This window comes from Tenrec ecaudatus, chromosome 17 (genome assembly GCF_050624435.1).
Source record: "Tenrec ecaudatus isolate mTenEca1 chromosome 17, mTenEca1.hap1, whole genome shotgun sequence".
Classification (NCBI taxonomy): Eukaryota; Metazoa; Chordata; class Mammalia; order Afrosoricida; family Tenrecidae; genus Tenrec; species Tenrec ecaudatus.
In genome coordinates, this window is record NC_134546.1 from 690,061 (window position 1) to 709,163 (window position 19,103).

General features: G+C 45.4%; 1 protein-coding gene across 1 annotated transcript in view; it reads left to right on the forward strand.

Moving 5' to 3' along the window:
• Positions 1-17,711: 17,711 nt before the first annotated feature.
• CIMIP6 (ciliary microtubule inner protein 6) overlaps positions 17,712-19,103 on the forward strand; it is a 38,678-nt gene continuing 37,286 nt past the window's right edge. The window contains 1 exon segment of the mRNA XM_075536038.1: positions 17,712-17,737. Coding sequence (XP_075392153.1) covers positions 17,712-17,737 — 26 coding nt within the window.

Genomic DNA, 19,103 nt, shown 5'->3' on the forward strand with positions numbered 1-19,103 from the left:
GAATTTTTTTGTAAAAGCAGTTTCACTTAAACCTCTTTGGTTAAGGCCAATTTAAGAGAACAGGGTGCGGCTGTGAAATTTTGTTTCCTGCTCAGGAATAATGCCACAAAAACAGTTGTGATGTTGAACACAGCTTACAAGGACAGCACTATGGGAAGAACTCAAATGTAAGAGAGTCAAAAAAGGTGAAATGTTGATTGATAACACACCTCCTCTGGACGTCTGTCAACTTCCCAAATGGACAAAAATGTTGACTCATTGTGCATTTGTAGTTTGTGCCAACAGGTCACACTGTTAATCAAGCTTTCTATTTAGAGGTTCTGAAAAGATAACATAACAGTGTGAGACAAAAAAAGACCTGATTTGTGGCAGATGGGGGACTGGTTTTGCCACCACGACAATGCACTTGCTCATGCGGCCATCTCAGTGCGCCAGTTTTTGGCAAAAAGCATCATCTCTTGCCCCCGACACCTGACCTTGCTCTGTGTGACTTCTTTTGTTTCCACAAATGCAAAGGGACATGAAAGGACAATGACTTGATGATGTAGAAGAGGTCAAGAAAAAAATGAGGGAGTTGTCAACCGTCCAAACAGATGAGTTTGAAAAATGTTTCCAAGAATGGAATCGCAGATTTGACAGATGTATTAAGTGTAATGGGGAGTACTTTGAAGGTGAAAAGGTTGTTTTATTTTTTAAATTAAATACATAGCTTTGAAATGTTCTGAATTTTTGGGGATACCCTCTCATATACTTCCCACTCCCTCAATTGCAGACCCATTAATGAACTACCTACTTCACACTTCCCATTGTATGTCTAAAAGACAGCCAATTTTTTAATCCTGACTCATTTGGTGCCTCATTTCTAATTTCTTTCTTCCATAGACAGCCTCAACTGATGACTTCTCCCACATATTCTCCACCTCAAAGCATGACTGTCCGGCACCATCTAAGTAACATTATATATAATCATTTTATTGAGGGCTTGTACATAATCCACACATACATCCATTGTGTCGATCTCATTTGCACATTTGTTTCCCTCATTATTCTCAAAACATTTGCTTTCTACTTGAGCCCTGCTCCTCATTTTCCCTCTCTCTCCCCGGCCCTCCCTCTCATGAACCCTTGATAATTTAGAAATGATTATTTGTCATATCTTATACTGTCCGACATATCCCTTCACCCACTTTTCTGTTGTCTGTCCCCCAGGGAGGAGGCCCTATGTAGATCCCTGTAACCTGTTCCCTCTTTGTCCCCCATCTTCCCTCCACCCTCCCAGTGTTGCCATTCTCACCACTGGTCCTGAGGGGTTCATCTGTCCTGAATTCCCTGTATTTTCAGTTCTTATGTGTACCAGTGTATATCCTCTGGTCTAGCCGGATTTGTAAAGTATAGAATTGGGATCATGATAGTAGGAGGGGGTGGGGGGAAGGAAGCATTTAAAAACTAGAGGAAAGTTGTATGTTTCATCATTGCTACACTGCACCCTGACTAGCAATATTTTTATGACTAGGAGTCATCTTTGATGTGGCTCTTGATTTCATGTCTCTAAATTCAAAATATATATAATTTATTTCAAAATCAGGTAGAGAAAGTGATGACCAAAGAATGGATGGAGGCATAGATGAAGTAAGATTGACCATAAATGAGAAAAAAAAACTACTGGAGTGGGCACCTAGAGTATGAGTTTATTAGATCATTCTCTATTATTTTCCATAATAAAAAGTTAAAATATTTATGTCTAGAATCCAGCCACATATCACAACCTCTAAAACCACAGTTCTGCTTCAGCCATCATTTCTATAATAGCCTCCTCCCTAGACTTCCTGATCCTTTCTGCCGCTGCCTTTCTTTGGCCTATCCTCAACACAGCTCCCAGCTTAGCACTCACTACTAAGCAGAAATCAGATCACACTATTCTTTAGGTCAAAACCTCGTGATGGTGCTCAGTTCTATTCTGAGTGAAAGTCCCAAATTACTACAATCCCTAACCTAACCTCCAGGCATTCCTGTATCACCACTGTCTCACTTCCTTCTCGTCTTGGTCCAAAGTCACTTTGTCAATGTCTTTCCCTCCCCACTCTACTTAAGTCACCTTGAACTCCATGTCCTTACCCTCCTTTATTTTTTGCATGCTGACTTTACACATCTAACTAACTGCCTGTATATTTTTACATACTGTCTTTCACCTGAAGGTGAGCTATAGAAGTAGCTATCTGTGGAGGGTGAGGCATTGGGCTGTGAAATGCAAAGTCATTGGTTCAAATCCACCAGCAACTTCTTGGAAGGAAGATGAGGTTGTCTGCTCCTGTAAAGATGTATTGCCTTGTAAATCCTGTGGAGGAGGTCATTATATTCTGTCCTACAGGGCCCCTATGCATCCAGATAAACTTGATAGCAGTGGGTATATCCATAACCCCAGAACCATGCAGGACCAGAGTAATGCTCAATAATATTTGATGATTAAATAAAACAGAGGAAATACTCTTTCAAGAGCTTGAACAAAGATACAGAAGGTCATATTATGACATATTAAAACCACATAGTTATGACAGTAAAATTCTTAAATGGCTTTAATGCCATTTAAGAATGGCATGTAATCCATCCGTGTGCTGATGACACGAAACATGACTAAAAGCCAAAGCCTTCCACTTGGCTGTGGTCCGAATGGCAAGGACCACGCTGAGCAACCCATGATAAATGATGGGAAAACTGGACCCAAACCTGGAAAACAGTTTTATTTCTTTTTATATGTATTTTTAATAAATCATTTTATTCGGGGCTCTTATAACTCTTATAACAATCCATCATTCAGTTGTATTAAGCATACGTGTACATAGATTGCCATCAACATTTCCTTTCTACTTCAGCTCCTCTATTTTCCCCTCTCATCCTCTCTTCCCCCTCACGAATCCTTGATCAATGATATATTATTGTTGATATTTTCATGTCTCACACTGCCCATTGTCTCCTTTCACCCACATTTCTGTTATTTGGCCCCCTGAGGGGTGGGCTTTATGCCCAACCTTGTGCTGGGTTCCCTCTTCCTGCCTCCCCCAGACCCGTAGGCCTGTTTTCAGATGCACAGAAGGGCTTTACACCCAAGATGACCTTGAGAGAAAGTAAACAATGAGATGACCCTACAACTATCCCCTTTCCTGCCCCAAGATGATGTCCAGCTGCACCCGCTGGAGTATGGGGGCCACTGCTGATGTGGGGACCAGAGATGGGGCCCTGGGGACTAGGTAGCTGGACTTGGAGGGCAAAGTTCCCTCCACAACTCTGCTTCCTGGTCACTTTGAGTTTTGAGCCATGCATGTGCAGAGTGAAGGTCTGCAAAGTTATGCAAGGAACACGGGGGAGTCTGTAAGAAGGAGAGTTCAAGTCGCCAACTCTAAGTCGAGAATTATCAGTGATTATTTGAGGCGTTTCAAAGGGTTAGCCCAGCACTGGACTGTTCTGGACCAACTCTAGCAAAACTGAAAAACAGCACTCAAGAGATCAAGCCAATTCGTAAACAACTGCCGATCAAAAACAAAGTATCAATTGATGTGTAGATTGTTATAAGAGGGATAAGAGCCCCTAATAAAATGATTAAAAAAAAAAACAATGATAGTAATTTAAATTAGTAGGGGAAAAAATATAACAATCTCTAAGAAAGAACTAAAAAGTTTTTTTCAGATAAACTATACATGAGAGAATTTGTCATCAGCAAACCTGTACATAAGAAATGTGAAAGGAAATTTTTCCAGAAGAAAGACGCTGATGCCAGGAGAAAACTATCTACACATTAAAAGAGAGAGCTGGAATTGGAAATTTGTGAGAAAGTTGAAAAGATTTTATATTTGTTTTTAACTTTTAAAGATGGCCTACGGAGAGCAAAAGCAGCAGTGTCTTATGGAAGTTTCCTTCCTCACATAGAAGCCACGCATGTGGTGCTCACAGTACAAAGAACAGGCAGGGCAAGCAGGAAACTGCAAAGGGAAACTTCACAACTGGGGGTTTTCTTTAAGCGTGGGAAAATACAATCAGGAACAAAAAGTTTTAGCACAAGGCACAGCCACAAAGTAAAATTTTAAATGATAAATTTCAGATTCAAAAGAAAATGAAACAATAAAAATCCAGGTAGCAAGTTGTAAGAGTATATTTGCAATATATATAATTGAAAAGATTATAAATTAGCATATTTTTAAATGTCTACAAATAAATACCATACATACTCGAATATAAGCCAACCCGAGTATAAGCCAAGGCACCTAATTATTACCTGGGAAACCAGAAAGACTGGTTGACTCGAGTATAAACCTAGGGTGGAAAATACAGAGACTATTGGTGAGTTTCAATAAGCAAAACAAATGAAAATAAAATTACTAAAAATGGAGACATCAGTGGGGTAATGTATTTAAATATTTATTTTAAATAAAAACATAAATAAAAGGAAAACAAGTCATTTAACAGTAGTAAACCAGCACAGTAAGTGGAAAATAGGTTCAACAAAAACAAGAAGGTATCAACAATGATACCTTAAGAGTACTATTCCCTGAGCTCAATCAGCAACCAAGCTAAAATGTAAAGAGTTAAAATCCTTCGAAACTGGATTCCTCATCATCAGCCATATCCCAATGCAGAGCTTCAGCTGGTGTGAGGTCATCCTAGACGCTGTCCTCACTGAGATCGCCGTCATCACCATCACTGCTGTCATTTTCATACAAAGCGCAGTCTTCACTGCCATCATAGCATGACTAATACTACATTTCTGGAAGGCACGTCGCACCATGTCTTCTGGAATGTCTTCCCTTGCATCTCGAACCCACTTTGCTATTAACTCTATGTCAGGCTTCAGGAGATTTCCTCCTTTTGTTAGTCGGGCTTGACCAGATGACATCCATTCATGCCACATCCTTCGCACACCGTCTTTAAAAGGCTTATTCAAAGATACATCCAGAGGCTGCAGTACAGATGTTAGCCCACCTGGAATAACAGCTAAAGAAACTTTCCTAGATTTTGCCAATTTTTTTAATGTCACCCGATAGGTGGGCTCTGGACATATCCCAAACAAGTAACGATGGCTTTTTCTTTAAGGCTGCTCCTGGTCGTCGGTTCCAAATTTCTTCCAGTCATTTTTTTGTTCCGTCCTCATGCATCCAGCCTTTAACATGTGCACGCACAGTAATTCTTAGTGGGAAATTGATCTTTTTAGGCAAGGTCTTTCTTTTAAAAATAATGACAGAACGCAGCTTAGTTCCATTAGCCAAACATGATAGAATGACTGTAAAGTTGTTTTTTTTTCATTTTCTGTGGTTTTGAGAAAAATGTTTTTTTCTCCTAAACTTGCCACAGTTCTGTTGCTTGGAAGGTTAAAAGTCATGGCAGTTTCATCCACATTCCCAATATCTGCCAGGTCATAATAATAAATCCTTCTTTGTTTTATAATAAATGACTGGAATGACATAATTTTTTCTTCAAGGTCTTGTGGCAATTTCTGGGGAATCTTTGTTCTTGGGCGCTCGTCCTGTTACCTCGGGGGGTGGGGGGTGTGGTCAATGAGATGTTACACCTCGCTGGGGTACCACTGACCCATGAATAAGCCGAACCCCAGGTTTTCAGCACATTTTTTGGGCTGAAAAACTCGGCTTATACATGAGTATATATGGTAGGTAGAAGACAATGGTAAAGAAAAACTATATGGTACTTCAGGGAAAAGTGACAATGAATCGACATAAAAACCACTCAATCTCATTATTAATCAGGGGAATGTAAATTAACACCATGAATGCATTCTATTTTACACCCACTTGATTGGCAAGGCTTAAGAAATGTGATCATACCAGGTGAGGGCAACATGTAGGGCCATCTAAATAGAGTGCCTATATGCCATTGGTGAGACTGGTTCCACCACTCTGGAAAGCAGCTAGTGTATTTGCATAAAGTTGAGCATTGAGACACTCCCTGCAACTGAACATTTTCCAAGAGTGCTGTTTCTCAAACTACTGATCACAAACAGACCACAGTGGAGTCAATAAAATGAATTTTGACTATCATATTTGTTTACAAAATAAAACTAAATAGAGAAGAAAATATTAAAATATATTGTATATGGTAAGATACTATTTTATGTGTATAAAATATATAAACTTTTATGAACTAAGAAACAAATTCACTGCCACTGCCATGAGTTTGTTCTGACTCAGAGCGACCCCAGGGGGCCAAGTAGAACTGCTTCTTAGGGTTTGGGAGCCTGTCAATATTTACAGAAGCAGACAGACAAACTCCTGTCTCCCAGAGAGAGGCTAGTGCCTAACCACAGTGCCACCAGGACTACAGGCAGAAGCAAATTCTTGTAGACGATCATACAGAATGCATTTACGAAGGCTCTTTCCCATGTGCAAGATGGTGGGTGAAAAGGCTGAGAAACAGCCAGGAATCGGAGAAGAGGCCTGAAGTCAAGCAAGCAGATTTCAGTGGCAAAGCTACAAAGGCTAACCACCAGGTCAAAAAGCGCAAAAATGCGAAGCCCCACTGCAGCCGAAATCCTGTCTTAGCCGAAATCCTTTCCTCATGAATTCAGGTGCCCATGTTCTTAAAACATCCTCCCAATAAGCTTCCCTCATTTTCCTGCATCCGTTGAGATAATCTGTAAAGATGCCTCCTGTAAAATCGCTAACTTCTCTGCCTTGAATATAACTGACCCGCAGACCCCTCAGGAGCCTCCGTTGTGACTGGACCTTTCTTCTGAAGCCACCTTAAGATAAGCCAAGTGTGTTTCTGGGAGAACTTGTCTGCGGCCATCCAATTATCACAGAGACATATTTTGTGTAGAATAAACCTGCCCATGTACAAACTAGCAGCAATACTTTTTCTTACTTACTCTCACCTATTCTAGAAATATTTCCCATCCTTCCACAACACCCTTACCACCCCTCACCCAGGCCAATTTGTTTGAATTCAGTAACAATACGATTTCCCGTGATGAGCCCATGAACACCTACTGAATGCTATCTGAACAATAGGTGGGAGGCATCAGCAGTCCAGTGTGTACACTGTAGCTTAGCTCTAATTTGAAAAAAAAATGCCCTGTTAACCTTATTGCTCTGCCCATCATTTAAAAATCAAATGGGAAAAGAGCAAAACAGAGTAGTTTGCAAGTGCCAGCAAGCCTCTCTGTCTTCTCAATGTGGAGAGCAATCTAGCCGCAGCACACCATGACGTTTGAATTTGTAGATGTGGACAAAGAATCAGAAAAAGGCCCTTTCAGTGACATCCAACATGGTTTTGTGAAGTGAGTGGATCGGGACGGGGACCACTGCTGGGGTTCAGTTCTGCACGTGACTTTGGCCTCATGGCTGGGATTCTCGGCTGAAGGGGCATCTGGACAAGCTTCGAGAGCCAGAGAGTGAACAGAGAGCAGATTCCCATTGGACAGGGATAGAATTCAACCACGCACGTCTGGAGTAAAAATCTTTGACGACAGGACTGGCTTAGGCTTCCCTGAAACGGAGCCTCTTACGTCCTCTACCTCCCCTTTCTCCAAGCGATCGTGGATAGGGGTCGCCAACCGTCAGCTCCACACAGCTGCAGGCAGCAGAGATCCGAAGCCAGGCTCACTGGCTCAGGCCCTGCCTGGATTGGCCAACTCTGTAGTCTGGAAGGACAAGAAAGGTGAAAGGTGGGCACCAAACCCCCAAACCAAACTCACTGCCTTGAAGTCAATTGCAGCTCACAGGGCCCCATGGGACAGGGGAGATCTGCGAGACCGTAACTCTACCTTGTTCCTTTCCTGGGGAGCCTGGTGGTTTTGAACTGCTGACCTTGCAGTTAGCAGCCCAGTGTATAACCTCTATACCACCATTGGTACCGACCTTGACACAGCATTCGGCCACCAGTAAAACGGTCCCACTCAACAACTAATCTTAATCATCTGTTTAGCAAGTTTTTCGCTAGTGAAAGAGGCCAGAAATGGAGCAGATGTTCCTTCCAACCCATTAACTGCAGCAACATCACGCAAACTCCTCCCGCTCAAAGAGGAGAGCCTTCCAGAAAAGGGTAGTTATGTCAGCAAAGGGAGCGAAGCAGAAATGAGATGCCTGGGGCAAAAGAACCCACCGTGGACCCAGTGGTGACTGTGAGAGCAAGGGCCCTCGCTGGAAGGACAGATTCCCGCCTTAGACACATGTCAAGTCTAAAGGCAGAAGAGGGTTCAAAATTGAAGAAAAGAACAGATAAAAAGAGGTAGTCTGAACAAAGACCAAGGGGGGGGGGGTTTGCCTGTGCACCCTCGGGGGCCCCTGGTGAGTGTCCTGAAATCCAGTGACAGAGTGAGGAAACAGGAGAAGCCAGCATTTTGCTGGAGGAAAAGAGAGGGCCCTGTTCAGAATGTTCTTGCCATCCCACCAAGGACTCAGTCGTTTGGGAAAGTCCGGCAGGCAAGGCGGGCTGGAATCCCACTCCCACCCTCAGGGCGCCTGTGCAGTGGGGTGATCGTGCGGAGAGACACAAATCATTTACTGAGCCTTAGTGGATACCAGGGACAATTCCCGCCCGCCCCCAGCCCAAATCGGTAGAGACGCCAGCAATCGAACTTGGTGTCTCATATATAGACTATCTTCTTTTACTTTCCGAAAAACACTCCGCAAAAGGCAAGTGCTAAAATTCCACTGAGGAGACTACCGGGGGTTAGAAAGATAAACTTGCCCACAGCCACCCCAGAAAGAAGTGGCTCTGGCCTCCGGCTGAGCTCTGAGCCTCTGCGACAAACTGCTGCGGCTTCAAAGGCGAAGTTTGGAACGAGAAGCAAAGAGCATATTAAGTAGCAAGTGAGATTCCAGTTCCACCTATACTCCATTCAGAAAAAGAAGATTGATGAAAAGCAGGGGTGGGGGGCATGCAAAAAGTATTCAGAGAAAAGGAGGCACTAAGAACCTTAAACACTGTTGGCCATACGAAATAACCACAAGTTTCACATTACTGAAGATGAATAGGAAATTATTAGTTTGGGACATGACCCCGTGAAGGATGACCAAGATAAATCGATACCGTCTCCCTATTTTATTCATTTGGAGTTTCTAAAAGAAAACTGCAAGGTTTTCTTTCTTTCTTTCCCCTGAGGTTGCTCTTGTTCCAAGCACATTCTAACAGGCATCCTCTCTCTCTTTCTTTCTTTTTTAATCATTTTATTGGGAGCTCATACAACTCCTATCACAATTCATACATCCATCATTGTGTCAAGCACATTTGTACACTTGTTGCCATCATCATTCTCAAAACATTTCTTTCTACTTGAGCCCTTGGTATCAGTTCTTCATTTTTCTCCCTCCCTCATGAACCCCTGATAATTAATAAATTATTATTTTCCCATGTCTTACACTGTCTGATGTCTCCCTTCAATCACTTTTCTGTTGTCTGTCCCCCAGGGAGGGGGTTATATGTAGATCATTGTCATCAGTTACCCCTTTCTCCCCCTCTTTTTCCTTACCCTCCTGGTATCGTTACTCATTATTGACCCTGAGGGGTTTATCTATCCTGGATTTCCTGTGTTTCCAATTCTTATCTGTACCAGTGTACATGCTCTGGTCTAGCTGGATTTGTAAGGTAGAATTGGGATCATGATAGTGTGGGAGAGGAAGAATTAAAGAAGTAGAGGAAAGTTGTATGTTTCATCAGTGCTATACTGCACCTTGACTGGCTCACCTCCTCCCCACAACCCTATAAGGGATGTTCAATTGCCTACAGTTGGGCTTTGGGTCTCCACTCCACACTCCCCCTCATTCACAATGATATGATTTTTTGTTCTTTGATGCCTGATGCTCGATCCAATCAACACCTCGTGTGCTTCTCCCATGTGGGCCTTGCTGCTTCTCAGCTAGATGGTCACTTGTTTATCTTCAAGCCTTTAAGACCCCAGACACTGTAGCCGGGCACCATCAGCTTTCTTCACAGTTGTTTTTAATCTACTTTCACAACATTTCTAATATTCCCAGTTTATGCTACATTAGAAAGACCCTATTTAGAATTTTATGATCAATTGTTTAAAAACAATAGGTAGAGAAATTAGCTGTTGTGGGAGTGATATCTTAAAGGGGCAGAGTGATCTATAGAACAAAATCCTGGCTCTATCACTTTCTTGTGAGATGACCTTAGACAAGTGTAAGGATGACGATGAAGGGTGAGTCCTTATATTGAAGAGTCCTGGGCGGTGCAAGTGTTAACACACTTGGCTGCTGAAGATTCAAATCCACAGAGGCACCTTGGAAGAAAGACCTGATGATCTACCTTTTTATTTTTTAAATAGATGGATTTAAACCAAGAATCACAGTTCTATTCTGACAGTCATGCATTAGAAGCAACTCGCTGACCACTGGTTCTGTGCCTGGTGATTTAAATAGATCGTTTGATTAGAGTTAGTCTAATAACAGAATGACAAATTCTACTATTCCGAATCTTTGGGGTCTTTTAAAAAGATGAACAAAATCTGAAAGTCAGGAATTTAAAAAAACTTGCCCCGGGTCACAGCGCTATTAGTAACAGAGCCGGGATTTAGGACATGCCTAATTCCAAAGCTCAATCAATATTTGCTTTCCTTCCCCAGGGAAAGTTACGAGGATGACTGTTGGTGTCATCAAAGGAATCAAAAGAAGATTTTATGGGTAGAAGTTAAAGACCTTGAATTGTTCGGCTTAAAAGGAAGTTTTACTTACTATTTTTAGGTGCACGGAGATTCTCTAAGGAGTTTGCTGAATAGTTATTTTCAGTGTAATATAAGAAGCACGTAAAACTGAAAGCAGAATATCTTTTATAGGCTATAGGGAAGGCGCTGGGTCCACCTCATTCACAAGGCCATTGCTTGCATCCTACGGGTTACTCACTGGGCTGCTCACCATAAGCTCAGCAGTTCAAAACTCCCAGTAGCAGGCAAAGATGAGGTTTCCTACTTCTATAAACAGTTACAGCCTCAGAAACCCACAGGGGTAGCTCTACCCTGTCCTATAGAGTCACTATGAGTCAGCTTCAACCCAAGGGCAGGAAGTTTTTCTGGAGGAATCTAAAAGAAGTAAAATAAAATTTCAACATCTAGCTAGAAAAGGTCAGAACATAATCATCAGATATGGTAATGGCTGCAAGGAAAATAGTCCCATCTCTCGAATTATCCAAGTAGAAAGTGGCCTAAAAGGATGTTAGGAGACACACAGAATCAAAAGGAGACAACCTCATGTGTCCCAAGCTTTTGCAATGCTTCTTCCTCAATGAGCTCTATGCCTGTAGCTCATTCATTCAATGGCTATTTGTTCAATAAATGTTGCATGGTACTCTGCTTAAAGACGCTGCCAGGGGTACCAAGGGGCACTCCCGGTGGTAGTACACATGGTCAAAGGCTTAGCTACTAAATGACAAGTTGGAGCTTTGACCCAACTCAAGAGTTGTGTTGGCAAAAAGGCTTTAAAGAACAACTTTGGAAAGGTAAGAGCCTTGAAAACCCTATGGGGCTGAATTGGTGGAGCATATAGGGGGCACAGTTATTAAAAACTTCTTAAGAGATAATCAAATATCTTGAAGAAATTAGTTTCTTGCCCTGGGGGATCAAGGCCAGTCTTGGGGACACCAAGTTCAATTGGCATAACAGTTTACAAAGGCAGTGTTTTACAACCTACATTGATGAGTCACAAATGGGGTCTTAAAAGCTCATGATTGGATAGCTAAAGGTGAAATTCTTGGTCTCTCCCCATCCAGACATGTGGAAACAATTAGTCCAACCGTCTTCATGGACCACAAGAAAAATCCGTCTCCACAGCCCTGGGACCATAACAACTAGACAGTGCCACCAAATGCTCTGGAGTGGATCACCTTAAAAGACCCTGGGCAGAGTGGACAAAACGTGGAACAAAACTCAAAATCATAAAAGAGATCAGTCTTCCTGGTCAGATAGAGACTGCTGGGACCGGAGACAATAACCCTTCGTCCCCCTTCAACTCTGGAACAGAATTCACCTCTGTAGTAGGATCATCAACCAAGATATCCAAGGACCGAGTTCAGAGGGTTAGGAAAGGAGGGGGAATGGAAACAGGAAACACAGGTCGGGCGGGGTAGGAATGAAGCAAAATGTGTGAGAACGTGAAAAATGTGTGAGAGCGTGAACCGGATGATCTGCTCTGTAAACCTTCACTGAGTTCGCAATCAGAAGTTACATCATCATCCAAATAAAAACCCCAAAGAGGTCATTCCACTCTGCACCCCCTGGGCCACTATGAGTTAGGACAGAGCTGACAGTCACTATTGAATGTTTATGACCTCAAAATGCTTCTTCATTGTTCTTCCCACGCCAAAGTAGCTTTCCATTTCTCCGTTGGTATCCAGTTTCTGTAGGGATGAGTGTAGGTGGGATTATTTCATAAACCTTCAATCGTGAAACCACAAAGGTGCCTAGAAACCTCCAAACTCATAAAATACTGGCTGCTTCCATCAATGAGGTGGCTCCTTGGTCACCCGCTGCACTGTCTGCAGACCCCAGGAGCCATCAGTGGACCAGCAGCAGTGGCTTTGTCCTGACAACGTAGATTCCCTTTACCTTAGCCCCTGTGCTGCCCAGCTCCCCGACCCCCGCTCTGCTTCTTCATCCTGCTTCTTGTTCATCCGATACCTGAGTCTGGAGAAGCCTGACTGGAGCAGACTGAACTTGTATAACTGTCAGTGATTTGATTTCTCAACATAAATCTCTCTTTCTATAGACAACACATACTAGGGTCCTGGTTTTGCTCAGGTCTAACTCCTAGTGACCTGTGTGTTGCACAGCAGTACCCATCTCTATAGGGCTTTCATCATTCTCATTGAGCTTTGGATTGTGAGCCGTAAAGGTTTAGAGTTAAGCTAATACTTCATCCAAAGGCACCAGTTCTTCCTAATCTACTGTCCACTTTTCACGCAAACATGCAGTGATTGGAACAGCATGGCTGGGGGCAGGTACAGGAGAGGCTGTTCACTTCTGAAAGATGAGCCCATAAGGATCCGTATCTGAGGCATCTGTGAGCTTCAATGGACACTTAGTGGCCATTTTGAGTGGGACAGTCCTAGGGTTTACTATTTTAGAAAGACAATTTCAAAAGAAAGTCACCATCATAAAGAAGATTTCAAGACGGATCTTGAAGTCCAGCGCTGTCTGTGATAATATCTATCTGCACACAAGGAAGCCAAGTTAATACAATTACTGTTCAAGACTTCATCCAAGCAGTGGTCAAGAAATCAAATAAGTCTACCAACTTCTTGCGTCTGAAATTAATCACATATGCAACCAATATGCACTAATAATTACTCAGAGATTGGCATATGAAAGTTGAATGTTAATCCTTACAGCCCATGCATACGGGGCAAATACATACCCTCTTAGATGCAGCCAGTACCGCAGAGAGAATGGACAGGGTGGTTTGTGCCTGTGGTTTTGTATCCTCATTGTGAAGGTCCATCACAGGAGAAGAAAGGAAAGGAGGCTGAGCCTTCCAGAGCCTCCCTTTCCTGTCAGTTATACAGGCGTCAGCTCATCAAAAGAAGTGTTGCCCATTTTCTACACCTGTTGTGTGTGGGACGAGGCCGTTCCAGTCTGCGGCGTCCTCCTTCGACTAGCACTGGCATCTACAACTTGAGCAGTATTATAAATTACTTTGAACTATTTCTTGTTGACCATTATCCAAAATGAGAAAATGACATGCATTCTCTAGGCTGGTACATTCCTTGATTTTCAGACGCAAATTTCCCAGTGGAACCATTGTAGTTTATAGCTGGACGGGATCGTAAAGATAGTCTACTCCGGCTCCCTCTTTTTTAAAGTAAGAAACGTAAGGCACAGAGAGGCTTTGTGTCTCAGGGAAGTAGGCAATACTGGGACCCTCTAACTGCAGCCCTGTGTTCCTTACTGATGTCCAAGCCAGTAATGATTAAAAAGCCCCTTGCCAGTGCCCACAGTGCCTGGCACATGGTGAGCAGCACTGAAAGGTAACCCTGTGACAGGTTATACCACGTCTGTCTGTCACTGCTGTTTTCAACATTTCTTCCCGCGTGGGTCTTCCGTCCCCAACTAATGGTCTCCTGATGTTGCTCAAAGAGATCAGCATGTGGCTTTTATTGTAGACAAATCATCTCTTTCTCAAAATAGAAGCAAACAATTGTTGTCCGTGTGGATGCAGATCCATGTGTTGTAAGCTTGAGAGGGGAAATGTTGAGAGAAAGCGTTCTGAGCAACTGAGATTGTCTCTGAGGACGAGCGGGCTCTGAAGCATGTAGAAATTGGTGAAGGCTTTAAATAAAAATTAGGAGGGCGACTGAGAAATAAGGTTATGGGGCTGCCTTTGGGAACTGATTTGCTGAGTTAAAAATGATAGCCAATAATGATCAGGCACTCCCTCCCTGCCAGACACTGTTCTCAGTACCATGCCTGTATTAGATTAGCCACACCTGTGACAACTCTTGGGGCTAGCTTGTGTCTAAAGAAGCAAAACCAGTGGCCCTCATATACGTATGAGAAAGAACTTTACATCACTGAGGCAACCCAAGCCAGTCCAACGCCAGTGTGGGGTCCGATGCTGATGTGGTCCCTCTGCAGATCCATGTAACTGCAGGCCAGTGATGCACAAAGGTGAGGCACGAAGCAGGGAGGCTGCCGGCCAGTGGGGGCACAGTCCCCTGGCCCCAAGGTTGGTGGGAACACGCAGGGCATGGACAGTGCCCAGGTTGGTTCCTGGGTCAGAGACCCACGTGGGGCCGCCCCTGGAGGCAGAGAATCCTAGCAAGCAGGGAGGAAGAATCATCAGGCTGTGGCCTGACTGGTAGGTCGGTCTCAACCCTTATATTTACACACCGGTTTCAAGTGACAAAGAAAAAGTCTAACCGTCACATAGGTATTGCCCCATTTTGTGGATGAAGACATTGAGGATCATTTGCCCAAGAGAGCCAGCTAGTACACACAGTCAGGATTCAATGCCGATTGCTATGACCTGGGCTCCTAATCACAAGTTGATAAGAAAAATCCAGGTTGGTACGTGGTGCTTAATATCAAACCCACACCCAAACACTGCTGTCCAGTGGGTTCCCACTCAGCAGTCCTGTAGGACAGAGGACAATTGCCAGTAGGGTTTCCAAGGTCATATCTTTCTCCCATGGAGCTGGCTGGTGGGTTTGAACCACCAACCTTATAGTTTCAGCCAAGTGCTCATCCATTGCACTACTACGGCTACTTGTGTCTAAAACAGTAACTACCAAATATTGAGTTCTCAAACCAGAGCTCCAAAAATGTTAGCTCTCCTTGCTTTGGATTTTTTATCCACCCCGGCCAATAGTTTAGCCACTCCTCACTCTCCAAACACACACACACAAACACAACTACACACACATCAGGATTTTTTTTTACTAACAATGTCCACACTCCAGTCTCTAGGGAACTCGGAGCAAACTTACATGCTGATATAGTTCAGATGACCAAGCTCAGTGTGCTGTGGTTAAACTCAGCAAAACATTCAAGCCTTGGGTTGAGATACTGAAAGATTATATGGGCAAAATATTGAACCATACAGGGGACATCGAAAAAGGATGGAAAGAATACACAGTCACTGCACCAAAAAGAACACTTCAGGAGATAGCATATGCACAAAACCCCAAGGTGCCGAAGGAAGAAGCTCAGCAACACAGAAAGCATTAGCTCCAGGAATTGATGGCATCCCCATTGAAATGTTTCAACAAGCTATTGAAGTACTGGAATAACAAACCTATGCCAGGAAATTTGGAGGACAGCTACTTGGCCAACTGACTTGAAGAGACTCATATATTTGTATTCATTTCAAAGAAAGGAACTCAACAGAATGAGCAAATTAGAGAGCAGTCTCGTTAATAGCACATGCAAGGAAAATGTTGCTGAAGATGATCCAACAACAGCTGCAGCTGTGTCCTGATATTGCTGCCAGAGGCAGGCTCGGTTCAAAGAGGACAATCAGAGCCAGCATAGGAAGAATCAATCGTGAGGACAGCACAGGACCGGGCGGTGCCCCACCCTGCTGCACAGAGTTGCCGAGTCGAATCAATTTGACAGCATTTCACAGGTTAAGGACAGTTACCCCAAAGTCAGTATAAATATAGGGTCAGTCAAAAAATATTGCCACTACAAGTCTAGTTATTTTAAACAAAACATTTTAGCATGTGTCTGCGATCAGTGGATGGCTGCAGACAAGCTCTCTCAGTCACACACTAGCCGTAGTCTCATTAGGGGGCCTTCAAAAGCAGGTCCGATCAAAACAGCAGTTTCTGGAGGGATCCACTGGGCCAGTTAATTTAAGGGAGAAAGCTTGGTTCAGAAGGTCCTAGCAACTGTCTTTTGAGGTTTCCACAAACCCAGTGGCACTGTGGGCTCAGTATGGGCGACTGGAAAAGTCCAGGGTTCTAAGCCCCTAGCAGCTCCTCCAGAGAAAGATTTCGAGACAGTCACTCAAGGACAGCGCCTGGATCTGGACAGAAGGAAAACTGGGTGACAGAGGCAGGGACACTGGGAGAGTACATTATCTGCTCATTCTTCAAGGGTGGCAAGGCTGTCCTACAAGAACTGTGTTGGGAAACCTTGTCCTTCCAGCTCCCCATCCTACTTGCTGCTTGGGACTTCTTAGGGCCCCAAGCTGCCGTTTCGACATGGAGTAAATTGAAGAGGGCAGAATTCCCAGAAGTCTAAAAACCTAGATGAGGAAACGTGTGTAATAAAGCTTCCTATGACCCGGCAGCACTGAGTTTTGACTGACCCTAGTACACACTCATACGGACTCTGGGGGACCAAAATGCCATACATTCTGATGAACACCAGCTTTCGACTCAACGAGGGCTCCCCAATTCTGCAGTTACATACATAAACACTGCAGCACAAACGCCCGCGACCTTGGGCTCCGGCCGTGGAGACGAGAGGCCACGGTGAAAGGAGCTAAGAGACTCCGGAGGCCGGAAGGTGGGCCTGCAGCACCCCACCCCACCCCACCCCGCTCCGGACAGGCGCGTGCTCATCGCGGACGAGTGCTACCCCTCCAGGCCCAAGCCCTCGGGAGCGCGCCCTGCACCCAGACGTGGGGGCCTGAACGCCCTGGCTCCCGCGCGTGCACGATGCAGGGCCGGGAACGGGGGTCGTCAGAAATCGTGAGGAGCAGCGACAGCCACATTTACCGCGACCCGGGATCGAGTGGGTCACGGACTGCGGCTCCTCTCGGGGCCGCGCGAAGGGGCGGCCGGGAACGGGTCCTGCGGGGACACAGCAGCGCCACCCCCGCCCCCGCCCCCCGGGGAGGCGCAGTCCCCAGGATAGTGTGGGCGGTGACAAATACCCCGCCCATTCGCGAGCGGGGAAGGGCGGGCTCCAAGGAAGGGAGTCGGCCCGGGGCGCCCCGACACGGACACGGACACGGACACGGACACGGACACGGACACGGACACGGACACGGACACGGACACGGACACGGACACGGACACGGGCGGACGCTCCGGCCGGCGCCCCCGCACGCAGCCACCCGGCGCAGTCGCCAGTCCCCGCCCAGCGAGGCGACTGCGCCTGCGCGCCGCCCCGCCCCGCCCCGACGCCGAGCCCGCCGTCGCCTAGCAACGCGCGAGTCACAGTCGCGGCGCTGTTGCTCCCGCTTTCTGACCCGGCTTCCCGAGCTCGTGCTGCGGGGCGCCCACTGGCTCGTGGCAGGCCTGAGCGGCGGCTCATGGCGGGGAAGGAGGAAAAGCGGCAGTAAGTGGAGTGCTCTGTCCCTGGGGGGCGAGCGGGGCACCAGCAAAAGCCACCCTCCTGGGAGAGGGCCAGTGACACCCACCGGGAGCAGCCTGGGAACCGGCGTTCCCTCTTCTCTCCGCCTCCTACCTCTTCCCCCTCTTGGCGGAGCGCTAACAACCGCCGTTTTTAAAGCACCGGTAACTGCTCACACTGTGTGTCCGGTATCTTACATGCATTGCCTCGCCCCCACGTCTTGAAGTCGATTTTAAAATTATCCTTTTCACACCCGCATTTAATCCATTAGCAAATTCTGCAGACTCGGTCTCTCAAATACATCTAGAATCTATTTCCCTACCCTTGCCTGCCCGCCCCTCACCTCCTCCCACCTTGGTCCCAGCTACCATGTTTGCCCTAGAGGCTCTGAAGAACCTTCTAGGCAGTCCTTTGCTGCTTGTGAAAACTGCAGTCAACCACTGCACCCCAGGTGGTCATCTCAGAGGGAAAGCCAAGCTCCTCCCATAACATGAGATGCCCCTTGTCTTTCAAAAGGCCTCAGACACAGTGTGTCCCTCTGCTTCTGTGGAGTCTGCCCCAGACATTCTGGCCTGGTGGTTGTGCTTTGGGCTGCCGTCTTCAAGGACCGAGGTCTCAGAAACTCAGGAGCAGTCTACCCTATCCCATAGAGTCGCCGTGAGTTGGCATTAGCTGGATAGCAGTGAATGGGTGAGCTGTGGCCCGGAAGCAGATCCGCAGGGGCCCGTGCTCCTGCATGGGGCAAGCTGCCAATCTTCTGGCTAGTGGCTGCTTCACCACCTGTGCTTTCCAGCGACACTACATCTGCAGCCACTCTCAAATTGGGGTCCCCAAATGGCTCTGGAGGGCAGGGGTGCAGTGCTTGAGGTTTTAGCTTTACTGTACCCTAAAAGGTGAGAACTAGTGAAGGACAGTTAGTAAAGAGAGGAGTGGAGGCAGGGTCACACCCCCAAGGGCTGCACTTCCCCCCTCACAGCAGTTCTTAATTTCTAATGTGCATGAGAATTACTTTGAGAGCTGTCTAAACCTTCTTCTGGTTTCAAGGAATAAGCCACATAGAGTCTCAATAAGTATTTGTTGAAAAAACTATGAAATACAGTTCTCACATAGGTTACAGCAGGTATGCAAACAAAGAAACTAAAGCTCAGATATTAAATGATTGAACTAGGATTCCAAACTAGGTCTGATGTCGGTCAGAGTGCATTGCTGGTTTTGACTGTGTTTTCCTACTCCAGAATCCAAACCTGACTCACTGCCATTGAGTCACCGTTGACTCAGAGCAGCGCCCCTGTGGGCTTCTGAGATGAACTGTTTCCCAGAGCAGAAAGCCCATCTTTCTCCCCTGGAGCTG